General features: G+C 36.8%; 1 protein-coding gene across 4 annotated transcripts; it reads right to left on the minus strand.

The window, feature by feature from the left end:
• Positions 1-236: 236 nt before the first annotated feature.
• iffo2a (intermediate filament family orphan 2a) lies at positions 237-24,398 on the minus strand. 4 transcript variants are annotated; one of them, XM_048178526.1, is made up of 10 exons: positions 23,518-24,398; positions 7,196-7,256; positions 6,755-6,853; positions 4,021-4,197; positions 3,818-3,851; positions 3,709-3,736; positions 1,242-1,428; positions 1,048-1,137; positions 841-977; positions 237-747 (listed from the first exon to the last, which is right to left on the minus strand). In XM_048178526.1, the coding sequence occupies exons 1-10, from the start codon at positions 24,063-24,065 to the stop codon at positions 612-614; spliced, it is 1,497 nt and encodes a 498-aa protein (XP_048034483.1). In that variant the 5' UTR covers positions 24,066-24,398; the 3' UTR covers positions 237-611. The 4 variants fall into 4 exon arrangements, with proteins under 4 accessions (XP_048034483.1, XP_048034482.1, XP_048034480.1 ...); XM_048178525.1 differs by having other exon boundaries at positions 1,242-1,458; XM_048178523.1 differs by having other exon boundaries at positions 1,242-1,458; positions 3,709-3,851.
• Positions 24,399-25,968: the final 1,570 nt, after the last annotated feature.

A 25,968-nucleotide genomic window follows, 5' to 3' on the forward strand; every position in this document is an offset into this window, starting at 1 on the left:
AACCACTGATTCAAAACAAAAGATTCGTAAAACTTCATGAAAATGTATTAATTTGTGTTCCGAAGATGAAAGTAATAAAGTAATAAATGACAGAATTTTCATTTTTTGGGTGAACCAACCCTTTAATGTTAGTTAAAAATGTCCATGTTAATGTTAGTTCACAGTACATTAACTAATGTTAACAGATTGATCTTAAAAATGCTGAGATTAACATTAACTAAGATTAATAAACATTGTTCATTGTTAGTTCATGTTAACTAATGTTAACAAATAAAACCTTATTGTAAAGTGTTACCATTTTATATGATAATATATTATTATAATATTATTTATAATAATATGCACTATTATATATGATATTCATCACACTGTAAAGAGTGTGACGTCAGTTAAAGCTAGTGAGGAAGACTATGGAGCCATGCCTTGGCAGTGCTGATGAAGAGGGCACAGCTAGTCCTGCTTTTAGACAGCATATAAAGCACCAATACTTGCTCTTTGGGAATCTGAAATTCCACACTCATCCATACTGTGTAAGAAAAGGTGACCAGAGACTTAAAAGAGTGACTGGCTCACAAAGAAGCTGAGAAACCAGAATGATGAAGGGCTGATCATCATCTGACTTCTCCATTCATCTCTACTGCCCCTTCTTTCTCTCCGTCTTTCACTCCATCATGTTCCAGCTCATCCTGGATGTCATCAGTGTTTCCTGAATCACTGCTGGCCACAGAGCTGAAGGATGGCGATTGTCTGCAGTAGAAAACAGAGGACATAAATCATTAAAACTCTTCTTATAATAGTATAATTCTTATTTTTTACGGAACATAGTTGGATTAAACCAACCTGCCGGTGGTGGCTGTGCTTTGGATGAGCCTCCGGCAGGTCTCCATCTGTACGTCCAGGCCTCTCTTCATACTGCACATCTCCATGTACTCATGAAGGTGTCTGTTCATGTCATTCTTAGCCGTGGCCAGTTCCAGCTGCGAGAGGAAGATAGCAGTTAATTAAGTAAATATCAGCTGAATGTGTCATTCACAAACGTTCTCTCACCTCAATCTGTCCGATGGTGTCCTGGTACTCCTGCTCTCTGGTCTTAAAGAGGGATTCTGTTTCATTTATGAGGCTACCTAGACTTCGATCCTGGTGGGATAATGCATTATGTATCATTAATATTCTCAGGAGTCATTTGGCTCTTTTACTGAAACATGTTTGCTATCAGAGCTTGGTGGGTGACTTCGACCGACCTGCTCGTGGGTCTCTCCGTGAGTGTCAGATGTGCAGGACACTGTGGTGACTGTGCTAGCAGCGGCGGTGGTGGTGGTGAGGTTCACACTGTTGTAGTTACTGAAATCCTCCCAGAGCAAAAGAGTCTCCTCCGTCTCCTCCCACGCCAGACTATCGCAGTCATCGTCAAACTCGAACGTTTCCCGCCTGCCAACAAACCAATTAGCTAAGCAACCTCTGCGCACAAGATAGGCAGCAGACATAGACATGGAAGAGAAAACAGAAGGAAAAGAGGAGACACACGGAGAAGAAAAGAAAAGGAAAATCAACAGATCCACAATCTAAAGGATTACAAATAAAAGACTATGGCCTGGTTTCACAGACAGTAGGCTTTAGTTAAATTAGGACATTTAAGTAATTTTTACATAATTTATATTATTATAAATGTGCATTAGAAAAAAAAAACATTACTGGTGTGAATCTTGAGACAAAACAATGGCACTGACATATTTTAAGATATGTCCTTAAATTGCTTTCAGTTAAAACATCTCAAAATTGCATTTTAGTCTGGGACTAGGCTTAAAGGGTTAGTTCACCCAAAAATGAAAATGCTGTCATTTATTATTCGCCCTCATGCCGTTTCACACCCGTAATTCCTTCGTTAATCTTCAGAATGCAAATTAAGATATTTTTGTTGAAATCCGATGGCTCCGTGAGGCCTACATAGGGAGCAATGACATTTCCTCTCTCAAGACCCATAAAGGTACTAAAAACATATCTAAATCAGTTCATGTGAGTACAGTGGTTCAATATTAATATTATAAAGCGACGAGAACATTTTTGATGCGCCAAAAAAACTAAATAACGACTTATTTAGTGATGGCCGATTTCAAAACACTGCTTCAGGAAGATTGTTTTTAGTACATTAATGGATCTTGAGAGAGGAAATGTCATTGCTGGCTATGGAGGCCTCACTGAGCCATCAGATTTCAACTAAAATATCTTAATTTGTTTTCCGAAGATTAACTAAGGTCTTATGGGTGTGGAATGGCATGAGGGTGAGTAATAAATGACAGAATTTTCATTTTTGGGCGAACTAACCCTTTAAGCCTTGCCTGTGAAACCGGGTATATAATACATAAGAGAACAAATGAACATAAGAAAATATCCAGATTGTAATTAAAGCAATTAATAAGAGATTAAAACAAATGATTAAAGGCAAGGCAATGCCTTAAAGTAAGAATAGTCATTTAATAACAAACAATAAGATAAAAGATCTCTCTCAAATAGGAAAATTCACAGCACACAAAATGAGCATGTTCACCATATGAACACTAGATGGCAGTAAGTAATCATACAAAAGCCAAGACACTCAGTTAAAGAGTCCATATTCTATTCTTTTGCAGCATTTTGTTTTGAATGGTTAGTTCACCCAAAAGTGAAAATTCTGTAATTTATTACTTACGCTCATGCCGTTCCACACCCGTAAGACCTTCGTTAATCTTCGGAACACAAATTAAGATATTTTAGTTGAAATCCGATGGCTCCGTGAGGCCTCCATAGGGAGCAATGACATTTCCTCTCTCAAGATCCATAAATGTACTAAAAACATATTTAAATCAGTTCATGTGAGTACAGTGGTTCAATATTAATATTATAAAGCGACGAGAATATTTTTGGTGTGCCAAAAAAACAAAATAACGACTTATTTAGTGATGGCCGATTTCAAAACACTGATTCAGGAAGATTCGGAGCACAAATTAATCAGTGTATCGAATCTGCTGTTCGGAGCGCCAAAGTCACGTGATTTCAGCCGTTGGCAGTTTGACACGTGATCTGAATCATGATTCGATACACTGATTCATTTGTGCTCTGAATCTTCCTGAAGCAGTGTTTTGAAATCGGCCATCACTAAATAAGTCGTTCTTTTGTTTTTTTTTGGCACTCCAAAAATATTCTCATCGCTTTATAATATTAATATTGAACCACTGTACTCACATGAACCGATTTAAATATGTTTTTAGTACCTTTATGGATCTTGAGAGAGGAAATGTCATTGCTCCCTATGGAGGCCTCATGGAGCCATCGGATTTCAAATAATATATCTTAATTTGTGTTCCGAAGATGAACAAAGGTTTTACGGGTGTGGAACGGCATGAGGGTGAATAATAAATGACAGAATTTTCATTTTTGGGTGAACTAACCCTTTAAATCCTATAATGATCTCACAAACAATAAATAAAAATGGCAGACTCCCTGATCAGTGCCTTGACTATTGCCTGATTGAGACGCACCCAGATACTAAATCAGGACAATGCATTTTTCTCAGGCATTCTTTACTTAAACTGAGTCTGACAGAAGTGTCAACAGCTTTTACACATGTCTTTCAAAATAAAAGTCTCGATTCAGAAAAAAACATGTCGTCGGCAAAACGGTCTTTCGACCCACCATTTGAGAAACACTGCTCTAATGACTATGAAGACTCACAGCTGGTTGAGCATCCTCTTCATCTCATCTGTGATATTGAGAGAACCAGGCATATCCTCACAGTGAGCAGAATCAACATCAGTCTCCATTCTCTGCTCCTCTGACTCACCCTTACTCTCCTTCCTCCTACACACCGTCGTCCCCTACAACACACACACACATATTCTCTGATTGCTGAAAGATTCAAATTGCATGATAAGCTGTTATATAAACTCCACATACTGCAAATCAAATCTGAGCTCCAAATTTGCACACTGTTCCAGTAGACAGGAAGATATCATCAGAATCTATTGTGAGTGTAATTTTCCGTACCCCTTTCTGCTCGAGAGGAGCTCTGGATGGGCTGCCGTGCAATATCTTGCTCATGTCTTCTGAGTTCCTCTGCTGTGCCACGTCACACAGCTTGGCTGTGATGTCAATGCGTCTGCAGATGTCCATATCAACCTTCATGGCCTTCTCCTGGATTTTAGTGTCCAAGTCAGACACATCCTATACAAAAATCCATGATAATGAGACATTTCGGTCTTCATCCGTCATGCGTTGATTCAGCAGAAAACGGACGGGAAACATACTTCTCTTGCTTTATAAAAACATACCACAACATACTTAAGCGATTTTATGTAGTAATATCATGCAAACAGCCCTGTGGTACGAAAAATAATTTTGAAAGTACAAATGCGAATATTGTACACCAGGGGTCGGCAACCTTTTTGTCATGAAGTGCCATTTTTAAGTTTATGTGCCACAACGCCCCATGTGTATAAATACACAAACATATTTTATGATGTTTAACACTGAAATATGCAGGATCTTAAATATTTCTGAAGCAATTTGTTTTACATTTGTCAAAATCCTTTAATTTGTTTTCAGGTTTAAACTAGACTTTGAAGAACAGATTTCCAATGTGTCTATTTACACCAGGTAATTCATGCATTTTAACTGATCGGATAGCTATCCGATCAGACAAAACAGAGAAAAAGTGACTAGGTAAACATGAACAGAGTTTCCACATGCATCACAGTCATTTCAATGTGTGTGGAATTTTTAAAGGTGCTAAAGACGATGTTTTGTTTTATACATTTTTGCAATATTAATTGAAACTGTCTTTACTAAATGATAAAAGACTATTTATTAGGTGCACTGAAAGTAATAATATTAATATACATCATCTGTGCACGAGGTAGGGCCTTAAAAACATCAGCCAATCGTTTACGCGATCATCGCGTAAACGATTGGCCCTCTGGCTTGTCAATCACTGCCATTACGTTCCTTGTGAGAGACGTGCGCGGATTGGCCCTCTGGCTTGTCAATCACTGCCATGACGATCCATGTGAGAGACGCGCGGCTGCGCGCTCCAGTAACTTTCCACACTCTACAGGCGCCGCATGCAATGTTTTTGTCAGGAGACAGGAGTAACAACTGCAGATTATGAGTTACCTGCGGTGAGTCCAACATAATGAATCCACTAAGTGTGTGCACGGCTTTAAGTGTAAGGCCGATTATGAATGTAAATTGATACTTATGACTGATCGCGCTCAAACGCGTCCAGTCAGAGCCAGTTGCTTTCAGTCTGCGATTACAGTCGGTGTTCAAATTCCATGTGAAAGTATATAAATCTGCTTCAGGAGCAGGAAACAATCGCTGTATGTTGAGCATAGTCAGAATGTTTTAGCTAGTCGTTAAATGTGTGCCCGGCTTAATAACACAGCGAATGCCGGCGGTAAACACTCGTGTTCCAATACTCGTGCACGAGTTTTGGGAGGCGTTCCCTCTAAATGAGCTGTGAAGGAGGGGGGTTGTTCTTACCCATGCGCTCATTTAAAAAACTCAGTCGACAAAAAGAACCTCTTTAGCACCTTTAATAGGACTCAAACGTGGTCGAATATCTCAGAAATTTATAGCACTGACATGTGTACAGCTGTCAGTAACTCATGATTGCGCTAATGGTTTGTCTGCGCACTTTCATTGACTTGCGCAGTTTAATTCTCACACTTTAATAGTATTTATAACTCCTAACTTAATAAAACAAGTTGTGTTACTATGATGAATGATTAGCTCAAAATGTAGATCTGTATGCAGGTACAAGGTACTTTATCTGAATGAAATATACACCTCTGTCGCTTTTGCGTGTGCCATAGGTTGCCGACCCCTGTTCTACAGTCTCAGTTAATATTAGATAATAAAAACTGCATGAATAATAATAATAATAATAATAATATGTTAAAATAAAATGTTAAGCAGCACAACTGTTTTCAGCATTGATAATAATAATAATAAGAAATGTTACCTGAGCATCAAATCAGCATTTTAGAATGATTTCTGAAGGATCATGTGACACTGAAGACTGGAGTAATGATGCTGAAAACTCAGCTTTGATCACAGGAATAAATTACATTTTAAAATGTATTAAAATAGAAAACAGTTCTTTTAATTTGTAATAATATTTTGCAATATTTTTGTTTTTTGATTAAATAAATGCAGCCTTGGTGATTAAAAAAAAATTGTAATGTTTCCAAACTTTTGACAGGTACTGTATTATATAATTATATTATTATTATAGAAACTTGTGCATAAACAGCACTACACAGCTAGTAAGCATTACAAAAACCTCAAAGGCAGATAAACTGCTCTAAACTCATTTGGCTGCAACAGATGGTTGAGCTTCTTTGAAATGCTTTGCAACAGTGTGCATTCACATCGAGAACATATTATCCAGGGAGGCGGCAGTCAGCTGTGCTTTATTACTGGGACTCACAACATCTACTCAACAAGAGAGAACAATATGCATCTGTTCCAGGGCCAGAAGCGTGACTGCTTTATTGCTTATTTGTCCACACAAATCTATGGGTATCTGTTCAGTTTAATGCCAGAACAATTTACCTATGGGTTCATATTCATTTCCCTGAGAGTCAATCTTGTAATATTTATTAATCTCTCACAGGTGCAGTCAAATGATACTCTTTTAAATAAGGTACTGTTGTGAATGGATATTTGCATGTCATCAGTTGTGTGCAGAAGTTGATACCAGATAAAGCAGGACACTTACATCATGAGGCATGAGGCTCTTGAAGACCACCAGCTCTGTTCTAAGACGTTCCATCTTTTCACTCAGCTCTCCTTGCACAACTTCTGACGACTGAACACTCTGTAATGAGAACATTTAGAATGTGCACTGTAAAAAAAATGAGTGGGTGAAAATGAAGGCAATAGTTTGCAAGGCTTTTTTTAGTTAAATATATTTACTTCATTATTTTAATGAAATGTTTTGACTGAACTTAATGTCAAGTTCCATTCTACAAAACAACAGTAATCAAGCAACTCTGGATGTTTTTTTCCTCCATTATTTACTTGGTTTCAGAATATATTTTTACAGTGTGGGTGGGAAATTTTCTTCCATGCAATACAATTACCTAAAAGCTAGACATGCATCAGTGCAGATGTATGGATATCAAACATCGACACAGTCACAATAGGTCTGAGATCTCACCTCTTGTAAGGTCTCCACCAAAGACTCCATTTGCTGACGTTTGGACACCTCCTCCTCCCATCTGGAATACAAACACAATAACATGTGCACAGTTTGTCAAGTTCAATTAATTACAATCCCACTGAGTGGCTTAAAAGAGGTTGAAAGTTATTAAAAGTAATTTAATGTACCACTCATTCAATAAAAACCACATGTATGTAAAAGTTTACCACACAAGTATCAAAGGTAGTGTTTTATTCAATTACATGTACTCAAAAGAGACCTGAGAAAAACACTTTAGTATTCTCCCACTGCCACTGACCATTGAGAATCTTCCTCGGACACTTAACTCCCTGAAAACACTAGCAAGCTCCCTTTAAATCACTATGGAGACTGTAGTGCATAGCGGAATATCCAAATAAAAGCTTAACTTTTGGAGGAGAAATGTTCTGGGTAAATTATTGTGCCGGTTTTCTTTGCTCTTGCTCCAGAAGCAGTTTTTTTAACCGTGTCCGATTAAAATAAAGTCTATTCGGGGTCACCTACACTGCTTTTCAGTGTCTGGGAATCTATGACGTTGCTGCTGAATCTTAAGCAACATGTCTAAAGATTTTATAATTACCCGAGTTGTAATTGTAAGTTCAGCGTCTGTATTGAATGTGATACACTAAAATGACGGCACACTGAGGTTAAAAACATTTTATAATGAGTCCTTGTGTAATGCATATAAACAACCATACAACACAGTTAATGTAATCTGATTCATGAACAGATGATTCTTATTTTTAGGGAATCAAATGCCTATAGCGCAAACAGTGTGGTCCAATTCCTGAAAAAAATAAGCCAGTTCTTGATGTGAATAGTTCAAAAAGACCAGACAAATCCTTCACTGAACTGAATCGATCAAAGTGGTCACTGAATCAACATCTGGCTCACTTACTGAACGACATTTCATCTTTTTTTTTTTTGTCCGTATCAAAATTAAGAAGGTTTTGGGTCAGTATAATTACAGAATGATTGTTCATATGACAATCTGAGGTGTTTATATAGAGTATTTTCAATCGGATTGGAGTTTTAAACCGATTACAAAGCTCCATGTAAACGCACCTGATGTCTCATTAAAGATATACTTTTCTGTGTATATATTTTATTCTTTATTCTGCTTATTAATACCCTCTGAATGAAATAGATAATTATATATATATATATATATATATATATATATATAATTTAAGATATTTTTTCTTTATGATTTAATAATTCATGCATCATAGGTTTAACGGTGCAGTATGTAAAATTTCTGTCCGCTAGAGGTCACTAGAGGCCTATTCAAAACAAAGGCGTAGCTTGATGACGCAAAGTTTTTAGCATGGAATCTTGGGACATGTGGTCTTTACCTCAACGGACGGTGCAAAAGAATAGGGATTGAACTCAGGAAGAAATCGTGTTTATGGATGAGATTATTAACGTTACTGTAGTATGAAGCAGAGCAGGACCGAGTGTTGTGGGAACTGAACGAGGCCGCTGGAGCGATTGCGCAACACACGCCTCACGAGCAGCGGAACTTTTATTATGACACAGTCGCTGGCGCCGCTTCTGCTTCTTCCGGTCATGAGTATGAGGTAACGCAGCTCTGTTTATCATATTAGATACATTTGAGTGTGTTGAAAATGATGTTATAACGTTACTCTGTGCGTTCGCTCTGCGGCTGCTGTGAGACACTTGTTGCACACTGCAGTAAGATAGATCGATTTTAGAATATCATATTAAATATTGGATGGCTTGTGTTGATAAATGGCATGCAATTCATTTTAAAACATACTGTATGATGGAGAAAATTCTGTTTTACTGTTACTAAAAATAAAGCTGCATCTGATTATGCTATGTTAGCTACTAGACAAAATAGTGTTTTTCTCTGAGGCATGGTAAAGCATGGTACTCGCAAAAAAAATCAAGAAAATTAGATTTAAACAATAAGACTTAACGTGTTGAGCTATATAACGATAATTAGTTTTCTGTCTATAAATGTAACCAAACAGTTGTTCCCTTGTCTATGAAAGCACGTAATATATTAAAGCGTCTTTGGTGTTTCCATGGTTTCTACAAAATAAAACCGAGGGTAACGTGGGTATGACGCAATTGACAGGCGACTCCTCACACGTCCCAGAGCCTTGGTTAAAATTACAATTTTCTCACGATTTACAAATAGTTGGAAACATTTGGGATATTGTAAGTACTCAAGTGAACAAAATATAAAACACTGACCTAGTGGTTTTTGGATATTTTACAGCATAATTCGTTCATATTGCACCTTTAAATAACCACCCGTCTACTGCAAAGTGTTAACATGCTGCGGGATTCCCCCTGTCTGATTCTGTACTCAGTTATGCAGTGAGATTCCTCATCGGTTGGATTAAAGGATGACAGCTTCTCTTGTTTTATAAGCTCCTTATCCTTTCATTTCTCACATGCTCAAGGGATTATAGACTCCATTTGTCTTGCACTTGCATTGAGAGTCAGTCTGACTGGGTCCAGACATCAAGACACCCTGCCAAGTGGGGGCAAGTGCTGACTCAACATGACAAGAACCAGAAGCGATCATGTGTTTAGTACAAAGAGTTATACTTATGTTAAGCTGACCTGTTGGCCAGGAATGAAAAGCATGTGGAGGCTGTGGTTCTTCAGTAAAAACATGTGTAGAGAAAGTTCTCAGGGTAGAAGAGTGAAAGTGCAATGCCATTAACAAATAATTTTTTTCATGTTTTTGAAAGAAGTCTCTTAAGCTCAACAAGGCTGCATTTATTTGATCAAAATAAACAGTTGTGCTGTTAAAGGATTAGTTCGCTTCAGAATTAAAATTCTGATAATTTACTCACCCCCATGTCATCCAAGATGTTTTTTTTATCTTTCTTTCTTCAGTCAAAAAGAAATTAAGGGTTTTGAAGATAATTTTTCTCCATATAGTGGACTTCACCAGGGTACAACAGGTTGAAGGTTTTCAGTTTTGAATTGCAGTTTCAATGCGAATTGGGATATGTAGAGCCCTTTGAAGATGCATTGAAACTGCAATTTGGACCTTCAACCCTTTGAACCCTGGTTTAGTCTACTATATGGAGAAAAATCCTGGAATGTTTTCCTCAAAAACTTTAATTTCTTTTCAACTGAAGAAAGAAAGACATAAACATCTTGGATGACACGGGGGTGAGTAAATTAGCAGGAAATTTTAATTCTGAAGTGAACTAATCCTATATTTATTTTTTTGATGAATAGAAAGTTCAAAAGGACATTTATTTGAAACAGAATCAGCTATCCTTTTTGAGAAAGACCGTTTTATTGATTAAGAAGTAGCCACAGGTAGGTCCATACAAGGTAGATACACACATGTGTGGAGATACGTCATGGATATGGCTGTTCAGCCAGTGCAGGGTCAGTGTGGATCTCTCTGAATGTCAGTGGGATCCAGTGGAGCTGACTAGACAACAGCCCAAGGTCATGAGAGAATCAGACTCCTCTCATTTCCTCTGCTGCAGCACAGACTGAGCTTTCATTTAATCCAAAAGACACCGAACACAATATAAATGGAAACTCTCTCCAAAATAAGGCATTGTGAACAATGCCATGAGGAAATGTAGATGAATACTGCATACCAAAAGCTTTTGAATGCCCACCTGGCCAAGAACTTTTTAATGAACTGCTATTTAGGAAAAGAAAGATGAGACGCACCACAAAATGAAGAGGCGCTTTCTTTGTTGTTCACTATATGCCATCACTGTGCACACTGTGCTGTGTCTTCTCCCATTGTGTGAGATCGGGACAGTCAATTTAAATACACATTGTTCATTTTATGGGAGAGTTCAAATGACTTCTGCCAATGTTTCAAAGAGCTATTATGGGTGAGGAAAGAGAAGGACAGAGGAAAATCTATTACAGGTCAAAAGTTGTGTGTGTCCCATTGTAACCTTAAACTACTTCAAAAGTGTACAAATGAATTGGGCAAAGAGAGAGATAATGTGAGGTGACTGTGAGGGGGTTCATCATAACACCTGTGAAGACCTTCAAAGCATTATGTCGGACATAAAGACACACCTGTTTTCTCATTTGTCCACCACCTCTGAAATGCCTGAATTGCAAAGAGACATTATCTCGCCTCGTATTTACTCTCGAAACAGGAGCTCAGCGTGAGATGTTCACAAAGATCAGATGGGACCACCAAAGAGCTGAATCTAGAGAAGACCAAACTGATCTACAGGTGCTGGTCATATAATTAGAATATCGTGAAAAAGTTCATTTTTTATTGTAAATTATTTAAAAAAATTAAACTTTCATTTATACTAGATTCCCTACATGTAAAGTAAAACATTTTAAAAGTTTTTTTTTTTTTTAATTTGTTGATTAGAGTGTACAGCTAATGAAAGTCCAAAATCCAGTATCTCAAAATATTAGAATATTTACATTTGAGTTTCATTAAATGACCATCCCTACAGTATAAATTGCGGGTATCTCTTGTTCTTTGAAACCACACTAATGGGGAAGACTGCTGACATGGCAATGGTCCAGCCTCCACAAAGAGAGTAAGTCACAGATGGTCATTACTGAATGTGGTGGCTGTTTACAGAGTGATGTATCAAAGCATATTAAATGCAAAGTTGACTAGAAGGAAGAAATTGGGTAGGCAAAGGTGCACAAGCAACAGGGATGACCACAAGCTTGAGAATACTGTCAAGTAAAGCCGATTCAAACACTTGGGAGAGCTTCACAATGAGTCAAATGAAGCCGGAGTCAGCGCATCAAGAGTCACCACACTCAGACATCTTCAGGAAAAGGACTACCAAGCCACTTCTGAAACAGAAACAACGTCAGAAGCATCTTACCTGGGCTAAGGAGAAAAAGAACTGGACAGTGAACAGTGGTCGAAAGTCCTCTTTTCAGATAAAAGTAAATTTTGCATTTCATGTTGAAATCATGGTCCCAGAGTCTGAAGGAAGACTGGAGAGGCACAGAATCCAAGCTGCTTGAAGTCTAGTGTGAAGTTTCTAAAGTTAGTAATGATTTGGGGGGCTGTGACGTCTGCTAGTGTTGGTTCATTGTGTTTTATCAAGTGCAAAGTCAATGCAGCCATCTTCCAGGAGATTTTAGAGCACTTTATGCTTCCATCTGCTGACAAGCTTTATGGAGATGCTGATTTCCTTTTCCAGCAGGACTTTAGCACCTGCCCACAGTGCAAAAACCACTTCCAAGTGGTTTGCTGACCATGATATTACTGTGCTTTATTGGCCAGCCAACATGCCTGACCCCTGAATCTATGGGATATTTTCAAGAGAAAGATGAGAAACAGTTGATCCAACAATATACAGATGATCTGAAGGCTCAATAGTGCCTCAGCAGTGCCACAGGCTGATCACTTCCATGCCACACTTCACTGAAGCTGTAATTTGTGCTAGAGCAAGTCATTTGCTGTAATATGTGCTGCGGACCACGTATTGAGTGTACAAATGAACATACTTTAAAGAACTTGAACTTTTCTGTTTTGAAAATCCATTTTTTGATTGATCTTAGGAAATATTCTAATATTTTGAGATACTGGATTTTGGACTTTCATTAGCTGTACTCTCTAATCTTCAAAATTTAAAAAAAAAAACTTTTGAAATATTTTACTTTACATGTAGGGAATCTAGAATATATGAAAGTTTCATTTTTAAAAATAATTTACAATAAAAAAATGAACTTTTTCACGATATTCTAATTATATGACCAGCACCTGTAAAGCGACATTTATAATGTCACAAAAATTATATTTCAAATAAATGCTGTTCTTTTGAAATTTCTATTCATCAAAGTATCCTGGAAAAAAAGTACCACAGATTCTACTAAAATATGAAGCAGCACAACTGTTTTCAACATTGATAAATAAATCACGCTCAGAATGATGTTGCTTTCAGGAGATGGGGTAAGTACATAACCTAGAAGACAGAGGAAGATGACCCCATGACCTATGACCCACTATTGCCTCCTTAACATATTTTGCAGACAGAAATTGTGGCAAAATGCAGAGAAGGTTATAATATGGTCACAAGTTGGTATGTTAGGTATGTAAATGACCTCTTTTTAAATTCTAAACTAATCTCAAAGTGGGACACCAGCTATTCCTTTACATGTTTTCTGCAATTTCTGGATTTTTTTATAACATACAAATAGGTATCTTTTATTTATTCCATAAATTAGTTATCTAAGATTTTAAGGTTAAAATATATATATATTTATCTATAAAAGGTAAACAAAGTTTTATGGTCACATTGTTCATTTTTAACATTTTTCAATACCTATTTCCCTTAATTGTAGGGTCCTGCAGTGTAGCTAATGCTTTTTAAAAGTACAATTTCATTTAGTTTTTCAATTAAAATGTGGTCAAACAAATAGAATGCATAATAATTATAAAAGAATTAATAAACACTGAAATAGTTTGAGATGAAATATAGTAGTCAACATTTGAAGTGGATTAAAACCTTTCATCAAAGTTGTCCTAAAAACTTCTTCTTAGGACAACTTAGTTCTTAGGACAACTTTGATTAACCTTTTTTGATCCACTTCAAATGTTGACTACTGTATATCATGTCAACCAAAAAAAAAAGCTTTTTTTGCACAAACTAAAATGTAGTGAAACTCTTTTCAGTGTCTGATTTTGTAATCCAACAGGCTCCTAGCCATTTCAAATAAAAAAGTGTAGATTTAGTGTTAACTGATGTTTCTTGAAAATCATGAGTTCAGTGGTATGTTAGGCGTGTAAATGATCACCCATGCTTTCTATATTTGTCTGTTCTTGGACCACTTTTGTTGAGGAATGTACCAAATTCTGTTCATGCACATTTGCAGCGCATTAAATGTCAAACAAAAAAAAGTATACTTTTACTTAATTTCTGAAGATACAGTAGATAAAATTGTTCAATACCGAGTTATAAAACTGTAGCTCAGTCTAAAAATAAATGTGAAAATATGCATTTTTAAATAAAAATAAAGGCCTCATGCCAGGTCTATTTTAGGCTTCTGGACTTTCCGAAGGACTTTCCCCCACAAGATATATGGTGGGCTCATTAATTCCTGTACATAATATATCCTGCATGCTGCTGGATAATGATTCACAAAGACTCGCATGCATTTCCTTTTACAAAAGTAAGGAAATCCAAAACATCTGTACACAATAAATACAGTAAATACTGCAATATTTGTGGCTTAACACAAACAAATGCTGCCAGACTGTTTACTCCACTTCATTTCAGTGATGGAACATTAGTCTGTTTCCTGTGCCAAAATCAGCTCTTGGCAACGTTCTTCTGTCCTAAACTCTCTGACCATGAGCTAAATGTTCTGGGACTATATATATATATATATATATATATACACACACCAACTAAAACATCTTAGCAATTGCATAGCAACCACCCACCTCAATCTAGCATCATGACTGAGTTTTGCAATGACCACATGCTGTTAATAACTTTCCAAAAGCATGCTTATTGCCTTTTCTAAGGGTAGCGCTAGTTGAAAGGTCAACAGCCTTAATCAGTTATAAACAAAATTTTAAAAGAACGACTGCTAAATGAAAATCCTGACATCATGTGCAAAGTTGACCTACATAACGATCCGTCTCCAGACAGTCCCAGAGGTCTTCAGTTGTGCACATCTGTGTCTACACCAGGACACCAGAGGAAGAGCGAGCTGCATTTCAGATCAATAATCAGAGCTACTCTCAAGATTCACAGACACATGAACACATAGATCTGAACCCATCCCTTCGGTGGCACAGAGGGTCTACACAGACATAAATCAGGAAAAAAGCAACTCTTGTGTGCTTAATTATTGTTGAAGTACACTTGTAGTATATTTTTAAAAAACAGTAAATCGCAGATAATATATTAATGAAATAAAAGGCCACTTAAGAGAGTACACAGACTGTTTAAAACTTTTTAAAAGTGCACTTTGTAATCATGTACATTTTAAATGGTTGTTTTAATGATGATTCTTGTAACTTTAGTTCGTTATCTGATATTAAATGTAAGATTAATATAATTTAAATGTACTATATTGCAACTTCATCATTATAAATGTATAACTACAAATATATTTAAATACATGACATACAAGTTTAAGTTTAAATAGAAATGACATTAAAGTATATTTTAGTTTACCATAAATGCTTGCAAGTACTTTTGGCAACACACTTTAACCACATTCCAAAGACAACAGAAGTAATAATTATGAAATTACATATAATTGTATACTTAAGTCTCAATACTTAGGTGGGTCAAAAAGCACTCTAAAGTTCAGCTCACTGCAATTAATATAAATTTAAACTATAATACATTTTAATTGAATTGCAATTAACATTAATTTGTCTTATGCTGCCTTCACGTGTTATCGGAATTATCCTACATATGAGTTTCTTAGTTAAAAATTGGACATGAACGCCCTCTCAAGTCATAGTTACCACTGGGAAGTTTGGAGATAATTCTGATACCCAAGTTCCTGAAATGGGCGGGCCACAAACTTTAAACATGGCAGAAAGGAGAACGATTGTGAATGGTATTCTTTATTCGTTTTTTCCCACAACCGCTACATCCTTGTGTAGTTGTAAATATGCACTGCTTTAACATATATGAATAATCATTTAAAGCATACAGTGAAAATAGCCTGTATTTGACCGAAATTCCAGAATTGCCAGCTAGCTGACTATTATGTAGCATGGTGAATGTTTATATGGTAGTCAATGAATGGGACGCTATATCATTTTGGCTTTAATACGATTTTCCCAATTAATGGGCAAGAATAAACCTGGCATCCTCCATAGTTCCTGTTCTTTTCGACAACAATGCACTTGAATGCGACAAGCTCGTAATCACGACTTCAGAAGTGGGAAGAAGGAAATTTCCAATAGCACGTGAAGGCAGCATTATATAATTACTGTAGTAATTGTTATATTGGAATTAGTCTATAGTGATAGATGCCCCTTTTTTACATTTTTTTTACAGCCCCTGCCCCTGAGGCACTCTCTGTACATCCCTGTATACATTGGATTGATTTTAATAACTTTAATGTAGCTTAAATGTACACCGGGCACTAGGGAAATACAAGTATCGGATGGGGACTTGGTATCGGCAGGTACTCAATATTCAATGACTGGGATCGGGGGCACAAAAAAAATTGATCAGGACATCCCTTGTTCGAAATTATTAAAATATTCTTTTAAAATACATTTTTTCATAATAACTCTTTTTAAAAGTATGTTAAAGTGTACTTCTTTTTCACAAGGGAACAGTCAATATCCACACCAGCAAGATAGGACAGTTAGGCTTTTATTAAGCATTTGCGTCACCAGGGCTTTTGAGATTCAGTTTTTGAATGCATAATGTCTGGCTGCGTCTACTGCTCTATCCATCTGTATGCTAGCTGGACATTTACAAACCCGCACAATAAACATAGTCACTCAGAAATCTATTTACCACAAAGGCCTAATTGACAACTAGCTGGCAGAAATAAAATCTTTTGAAAGTCAATAATGTGCATCATCATGAAATAACTTGCTAGCTCTGGAGAAAAGGCAGAAAAAGATCTTACAGGAAAATTGGCACGCCGGAATAATTTGTTAGCATCATTAGCCAATTGATTTTCATTGCTATGGAAAAGACTGGATTTCAGCTATGAATGTCATTGTGGTGTGAAAGAATATAATACTCACTCCTGACAACAATGTCTATTCTGTACATATGTGGAAACTATAATAGTATTTGAGTGCAGTTAAAAACAATCATAAATGAAAACACTCAGTTTATTGCATGTATGTGATTTTTGTGGCAAAAATCACAGAATCACATAACTAAAGTCAGTTCAATTAAGTTGAATCTTTCACAGATATTTTTTCAAACTCAGTTGCAATTATGCAATATCATATAAATAATAATAATAATAATAATTTAAATAAATTTGGAAAACACATGTCCCTCAAGCTAGACAAAAACTGTACCTTAATATGACATACATTTGTGAATTCGTGATTCGTTTTATTTTCTTTCCTCATAACAGTTAGTAGCTGTTTCTTGGATGTGTAAAAATGTTCAGGATGTTCTAGTTCCCGTAATTTTGGACTCCCAGCATGAGTGGGGGGCAGAACTGATTTCCCGCCCAGTGAGGCTGCACTACTAAATCATTCCCTGGAGAGATGACCTCAGTTTGCTGCAGGCTTACCTCCTGTTCACACTCACCCCAGTGATCCCCCACACAAAACAGATACTGCCAAAGTCGCTGACCAGAACTGGACAGACGTCTACGGCCAAGGCTTTACAGCCCGACTCACATGGGTCAGTGGAGAGCGTCTGCTGGGGTTATAAGACACCTTCTGAAAATGTGGGCTCCTCAAAGTCATCATCTGCAGAAGTGCTAGGAAAGGTTTATAACTTGAGTTTATTTCACAAAAATGTGTCATGTGTTGAATTATAAAGCTTAGAAATCAGAAACTGACTCCCAGCACAACAGTCATGATATAAGGACTATATAAATATAAATAAATATGATTTAAAGTCACCATGAAATTAAAATGGATATTTCTTATTTTTTATAGCAGTATTCATAATAAATTATTTATCCGTGCACATCTTTTTTTTTTTAAATTAATATGCCCTTGTAATCTTTAATCAAAATAACTTCCCCTCCCTCTTGGAGCAACATCTCTTCTCTGATGACGTGTTTACTGGCATGAAGGCGGGGCAACGTGTCATTCACCTCTCATGAGCAAATCACCAATTCCTGATAGTAGGGCTGTGACGGTAGGCATGACAACCGCGCCACCGGTAGTATGACGTCATATATAATATATATTTATATATCTCAGAGATCGCGTTAACTGAAAATTTTCCGTCTTTGATGGAATTTGTTTAGCAGTGACGGAAAAAATCTGCAGCCCGTCCGTCATTTTGACAGATTATGTAGTTTGTATGTAAACTTGTTGTAATTCCCACTCCTGTCCAGTAGGTGGTGAGTGCGCTCCAGTGTGGCAGCAGAGCGCGAGTTCAGTCTCCAGAATAAAATGAAAACGATGCGCTTGGTTACACACAGACGAGCACCCAGTTTAAGTAAATTGTACAATGATAAAGTTACTTATGCATGCTTACTTAATTACGTTTTTTTTATTTTTATTGCTGACTATAAGTTTATGGTCAACGAATGGCTTTTCTGAGGTATAATGTTAGGTGACATTGTTGGCAACACTGACTGAACTGACGTGATGCAGATTTCGGTATGCTACTGTATCTTTCAACATATTTTTTATTTTCATTCATGTTTATTTCATTCTGTACAGTAGTAAAGAGGAAAGGATGATCGCATTCATTCACAATCCGTGACAAGAGTTCAAGATGAAAACTGAAAGTGACGCAGCTTGTCTTTGATCAACTTTCTTTTCATAGTATAAATAAATGCAAGCCTATGCCTATTTGCTTATCCTGTAAGTTCGTGAATAAAATGTCTTATTAAAATATAAAAATTAAAATGACGGGTAATATTGGTTTTGGTGGATTTTTTTAGCCTGTCCATCAAAATGACGACGAAACGCAAGTCTAACACTATATATATATATATATATATATATAAACCCCGCCCCCCCTTCGGACCCCACCACCGCAACACCGGCGGTTGTTGGTGATTTGCCACCGTCACAGCCCTACCTGATGGACAAAATCAAGTCCTGCACTATAATTTTTCTTGTTCAAGAAGCCATTTCACTCAGATATACATCACAATAGTTAAGAAACTTCTGTTTTATGGTGACTTTAAAACTCTAGTTCTCTGTCACATATTGGGCAAAAAAGCCACAATCAATCCAAACAGATGCCACAGAAATAGCAATGAATCTACAAACATGACACCAATTAAAATATTACACAAAACCAAAAGAGACTTCTAGTGTTGTTGATTTACTTGATTCGTTTCTTATCAATACACGAGTAACACATTCATCTTCCAGAGAAGTCCAGGACAATTAATTAAACCTGAATTTCTATCAAAGCCGTGGAATTCCTACAAAGGATTAATCAAACAAAGAATTCCAATGGAACGGGAGGATGGGCGAAGAATTCGCACAACACTCAAAGGGGTGGGGCAGGATGACTCCATTCTCTAGATATGTTAAGCTCCCTAAAATATTCAGTCAGTATAGGGATGATTTGTATGTTTTGTGCTGTTTTGAGAGACATAAAAATAACTGGGTCGAAAGTCCTTTTTCCCTTTCAACAATAATGGTTTTTGGCATGCTGTGCTCAAAATTCTTTAGCAATGGAATTTTGACCTCAGAAACTCAAAACTCTGAAAATAGCCAGATACGATTAAAATCGGCAAATGCAAACACCTTAACAGATTGTAGTTCTTTTAATTTGGCTCCAAGTTGCTTTGTACTTTAAAGAACAGTATAGTCAAAGCATTCAGCCTGTTGCCAAATGCATGCTTAATTTATAAACCGGTTTTATATTTGTTTAAATTATTTCCTAGGAGACAGTCTTTGCATATGAACCTGATGCCACACTTTCCACCTGTTTCGGATCACGTTTAATATAACAGACCACCAACATCCATCCTAACCCACCGGCTGCTACTGTGACACCCTATCTGAGGGCTAAAACAAACATGAGACGAGAGTAGAGCTAAGAGAGCAATGCAAAAAAATAGTTACTTTTGTGCTGGTCGAACATATGACTATTTACTCAAGCATTTTTATCTTAGAGACTGTAAGCATTGTAAGCACTGAACAATCTAAGGATAAGGAGAGTCTTTATAAAGTGGGATTTCCAGACCTCTCAAGACCTGGAAATGAATCACTGTGTGGCTCATTTGTCCACTTCTTCTCACAGACAGTCAACTTCTGTTCTGGCAGATGAGAAAGCCCTCTTTGGACAAAATTTCAAGACCTTCTATAGCCAGACTATTATATTACTATTACAACAGAGCCACTGACACAAACTATGAAAACAACACAGCCAAGAGGAACAGTCTGGGGAAACACAAAAGCACTTCAGGGTTACTGTAGATAAGAAAGAAAACGTCTGGGGCTTTGATATGACCGGAAATGCCTTAAAGTTACAGTAACTTATTTGTGTTGAGCAATGAATGAGTCGCCAGACTAGTGCTGGACAGAAACAAGGAATTTGACAAATGTTTTGTTCATCACTTTCCCAGCAGTAGACACCTAAATCAAGCATCCTTTAGCAACAACAACAACAGGAAATGTATATTTTAAATCAACATGCACTGGCTCAATTATAAAAATAAATAGTTGAATCAGAAGAAAATAATCAGAACAGAGAATATAATCAGGGGGAAATTCCCCATGTATGAACCAAACCCACACAAAATGGGTGGAAGCGTATTATGTGGACTAATGGTCCCAAAAGGTAAAAAGAGAAACTGTAAAGCGATTCTGCTGAAGTTCTAGGGCAGTTCCCACAAACTCATATTGAATGGGAAGGTTTTGGAGAGATCCCCATTTGGAGGAGAGAAAACGCTTATGGTTTCTGTCAGATAAAATGTCACCCCTGCTTTCTCAGATTTCATATCCAAACTGGACGCTTTGTAATAGGATACTAGAGAACATACAGGGGTTACTGATAGAGCCTTACTGTTAAGACACTATGAAAAACTCATACCCCAGGGACAGCCGCATAAAAAAGAAAGGAAACACAGTCTTGTTTACTATGAACACAGGGGCCAAAGTTCTTGTTTTTGAAAGGAGAAGGGTTATTTGTGTTTGAAAGTTTTTGATAATCAACCCAAACTACAAAAATATGTTCTAAAAACATGTTGCTGTTCCCATTAAGATAAGAAATGTTATTGATTTCTGAATATTCAAAATGTCCATTTTTTTCTTGGTTATGTGATAGTTATACAGAAAACATTTAGAGAATGATATTATCAATGTTGTGGAAAGCTACTTTTAAAAGTAATGCGCTACAATATTGCGTTACTCGCAAAAAAAGTAACTAATTGCATTACTTAGTTACTTTTTATGGAAAGTAATGCGTTACGTTACTTTTTCTCGCCTGGGCTTGGCTTACTTGTGTTTTTTAATAACAAAAGTTCTATTTTTGGCAAATGTAAAGGCATTTTCAAACCAAAAGGGAAATTAATAAGCCTCAGGCTGAAGGAAATGCAAATTCACGCCTGTACAGTGGTTGCAGCACAAACAAACCTTTCAGCTGTGTTGCTATTCTGGATCAAAGAAGAATAGGATGCAGGAGAAGTTCAACACTCTTACTTTAGCAATAAAAAACATGAAACACAAATGTGATGTTAAACTTAAGTCATTTTTACTTATTTGTATGGTTCAATTGGATCATCAAAAGGTCAGCAGTAAAGACATTGGTTAATAAAGTGAGATTAAATACATAAAGTATATTTGTGTTTTTAAAATTTATTTAACTACTGCAGGTTTACCTAATATTCTGAGTGTGCATTTCACAGTCCTCATTCATTAATTCTGCTTTTGATGAGATGAGTAAATGCATCCTCACATTTGATCTAGGACTACAGTGACCATCATGTTCACACAAGCGCACACAACACTCTGCACATAAATGGGAAAACAAAGTAACTTGCGTTACTTATTTAAAAAATTAACTCAGATATGTTGTTGTAAATTTAAAAGTAATGCATTACTTTATTAGTTACAAGGAAAAAAGTAATCCGATTACATAACTTGCATTACTTGTAATGAGTTACCCCCAATGCTGGTTATTATTATATTATTGAATGTGTGTGTGTGTTTTTTAAGAGAATCTTCCTAGAATGTAGCCAAAGTTCTGAATAAGATTCCTGTTAGCTGGGTATATGCAGATCTGATTTTTAATTAGCCTATTGCTGTTATTTTACACAATTCAAAATAATTATTTTAATAATAATTAAAAACAATATTTATGTCATTATATTAAAGTAAAGCTGTTTTGAGATCAAAATGGTCACAACTGCATTTATGTTTTTGAATGGTTTTCTTTTTTCTTTTTAGATCAATGGCTGATATAAATGATGCAATAGATTAAATATGTTACTTTGAAATTTATCGGTAGAAAAAGGTAATCGCTATAATAATTAATAACCAATTATGTAGAAAAATGTGAATATTAGTGAAAAAGAGAGTGGTCAAACCAGTTATTGATCTATATCTAATGGTAGTTTGGGCCATAAAGTAGTTTATAAGCAGTGTTGGGGAAAGTTACTTTTAAAAGTAATGCATTACAATATTGCGTTACTCCCTAAAAAAGTAACTAAATGCGTTACTTCGTTACTTTTTATGAAAAGTAATGCGTTACGTTACTTTTGCGTTACTTTTTCTCACCGGGGCTGGGCTTGCTTGTTTGTTTTTTAATAACAACAAAAAAGTTCTATTTTTGGCAAAAAGGCCCTTTCACACCAAAAGTGAAATCAATAAGCCTCAGGCTGAAGGAAATGCATATTTACACCTGTACAGTAGAGGGCGCAGCTCAAACAAACCTTTCAGCTGTGCTGCTATTCTGGATTAAAGAAGAATATGATACAGAAGGAAGTTCTAGTTCTTATTTCTAAATCTAATCTAAAGTATTTTTTGCTTATTATTATGGTTGAATTAGGTATATTGAAGGTCAGCAGCAAAGACATTGGTTAATAATTGAGATTAAATACATAAAGTATATTTGTTTAATTTAATATAGTTTATTATTACAGGTTTGCAAAAATTGTTTTTATTCATTTTGAGGAATACTGAATGTTTTCGTGCAAGTGAGATGAGTAAATGCATGTTCACATTTAGTCTAAAACTACAATAATCATCATGTTCACACAGCGCACACAACACCCTCTGCACTTTATTTCTCTCAATATGGGGACAGGAGATCTGTCAGTCGATAAATGTGAAAAGTAACTTCCGTTACTTATTTGAAAAAGTAACTCAGATATTTTGTTGTAAATTGAAAAAGTAATGCGTTACTTTACTAGTTACTTGAAAAAGTAATCTGATTACGTAACTCAAGTTACTTGTAATGCGTTACCCCCAACACTGTTTATAAGTACCATATAAAGTGTAGGCTAATAGTTTTTAAATGTCAATCTATTATAAATGAATATGGCATCTCCGATTAGTGTATCAAGCTTTCATTTTGTTTCACTTCTTTATATGACAGTGGTAACTAATATCAAGTTACCAAAATTTTGTTGTAGTAACAAATACTGCGGTAACCACATATATTTCCCCAGAATTACAAAAAAATGCTGATAAAGACATGAGTTTCCTCACTTTTTGCAGGCAAACACTTGAAATAAGCTCGAGCTGGACTTACTTTCTTCGGTACTCGTCTCTGTCGCGCTTGACTTTGGCCAAAACATTGTACAAGGCCCTGAGTTCAGGTGTGATGGTGTCAGTCTGAACCCCGACACCGTCTGGCTGAGTCCAGGACACTCCAGGCCTCTGAGGAGTCTCGTACCGTCCTCCGTATCGGGCGGTGTGTGATAAACTCCAGATTTGACCGGGGAGTCTCGACTGACACAGTGCGTTTGAATAAGGCAGCTCGAGGTTCGTCTGGACCGCTTTCTCCCGGGAAAACAGCAGTCGGTACCGGGATTGCTCCTGGGCGTGCTGCAGCTGGATCTCCAATAACTTATTTCTGCGCTCTAATTCGTGGACTTTGGAAAGGAAGCAACGGAAGCGGAGATTGAGTGTCTTTAACACATGAATGTTGGAGCCCAAGTCGTTTCTCAACGCGCTGGTTGCCATGGCGCCGGACCCGCTCCCAATCTCACACGCTTCATTCATACCGAGAGGCGCAGCGGATTCATTGAACAATATCGGGTTGAGAACCGGGTCTTGAAAACGACGCGGTAAATCCATTTTTATCCGTGAGCAGTGTTTCTACGCATCAAACTGCAGATGCTGTAAAGCAGCATACGTCACCTCCATGCTCTCGGACGCAAGGTGCACTCCCTTTATCTAATGTCACAAAAATAATAGGCCATACTCGCGCTTCTAGCGGCCGAATAAAGCGCAGTGACCAGTACACATTTTATAAACTCACAGCTACCCTCCTATTATCCGCTGGTGATGAAATGGGCTGGTTATTGGTCTCAACTTGCCATAGAGACTCAGGTTTCAGCCCAGTCTGAGTACAGCAGCACACCAACTGAAGGAAAATGGGAGGAGAGGAAGACATGTCTGATCCGCCCTCCAGTAACAGTCGCATTGGATACCGTCTATAAGACACGCCCTTTTAATTTACATATTACATGACGGGCGTGGGCAGGGACAGAGCGACACGCGTCATAATCTGAAAACCACGCCCACCCGGGGAAAACAATCCAACCCTCTCCATTGACTTTATATTGCATGAAGCTGCCTCCTTGTCATTTCTGACTTATAATAAAAAACAGAACAATGTCTAAAAGCTGTTATGTGACGGGGTATACAGCAAAAAAGCTAAAAAAAAAAAAACAGAACTAAGTTTTTATAAGCTGTCAACCCCCAAAAATTAGCATTTAAAGGTTTAGTCCACTTTCAAATAAAATTTTCCTGATAATTTACACACCCCCATGTCATCCAAGATGTTCATGTCTTTCTTTCTTCAATCGAAAAGAAATTAAGGTTTTTTATGAAAACATTCCAGGATTAGCCTATTCTCCTTATAGTGGACTTCAATGGCCTCCAAACGGTTGAAGGTCAAAATTACAGTTTCAGTGGAGCTTCAAAGGGCTTTAAATGATACCAGACGAGGAATAAAGGTCTTATCTAGCGAAACGATCAGTCATTTTCGGAAAAAATACACTGTATATGCTTTATAAACTCAAATGATCGCCTTGCACGTGCTTCCGCTTTCCATATTCTTCAAAAAGCTTACGCACGCCTTCCCTATTCTACTTACGGAACGAACGCGGCACCAGTTTAGTTTTTTTCCGTAAGTAGAATGTTTTCATCAAAAACCTTTATTTCTTAAGAAGAAAGAAGGACATGAAAATCTTGGATGACATGGGGGTGAGTAAATTATTAGGAAAATTTTATTTGAAAGTGGACTAATCCTTTAAGGACACAAAAGTAGATACAGGCAATAGAGTACCTCAGAGATGATGTGTTTTTGTATGCAAAATCCGGAAGCGAGTTAGCATTTTAGGACTTCCGGTTCCATCGCCCTAAAGTCTATGGGTTTTTTTGAATGGGATTTTGCTAAATCACCTGAAATAAGGTCTGTGGTTAACAAAGCCTCTAAATATTTTCACATTTTGATCTATGTCATAAAAAACACCAGTTATAACCCACTTGTGATTTTTTAAACTTTTACTGTGTCTTAAAAACGGCGGTTGCTAACAAGTTGCTAAAAGGGACTACTTCCTTTGGCGGGGACTTTAGATGTCATCATGACAAACAGGACATTTGGACAGCATTTCTCATGAAAAAGTGGATAGGTATTCATACACAGCGCAGATCATAATCAGCGAGCATGTTTATAAATAAACTTGTTTTTTAAATAAAGTTTGAGGAAGCTTGGTGGTGACGACGTTGATCCGCGACCATGGTGTGCTGTAGTCCGTTTATAGCCTACTGTTAGCTTTTTATATCTGACGACTTTATTTAGGCTTCAAAATGTATAAATGTTGTGTTAACTTGTAAAGATTATCTTGATAGACAAAACGTGTAAGTGTCATAATCTTTTGTTAAACACAGAGCTTATTTTTTGCGAAGTCTATGGGAAAAATGCATAGGCTTTCGGTCGAGGGTACTCTATTGAGACAGAGTGCAATGTGTC

The sequence above is a fragment of the Megalobrama amblycephala genome, linkage group LG24 (genome assembly GCF_018812025.1).
Source record: "Megalobrama amblycephala isolate DHTTF-2021 linkage group LG24, ASM1881202v1, whole genome shotgun sequence".
Lineage (NCBI taxonomy): Eukaryota > Metazoa > Chordata > Actinopteri > Cypriniformes > Xenocyprididae > Megalobrama > Megalobrama amblycephala.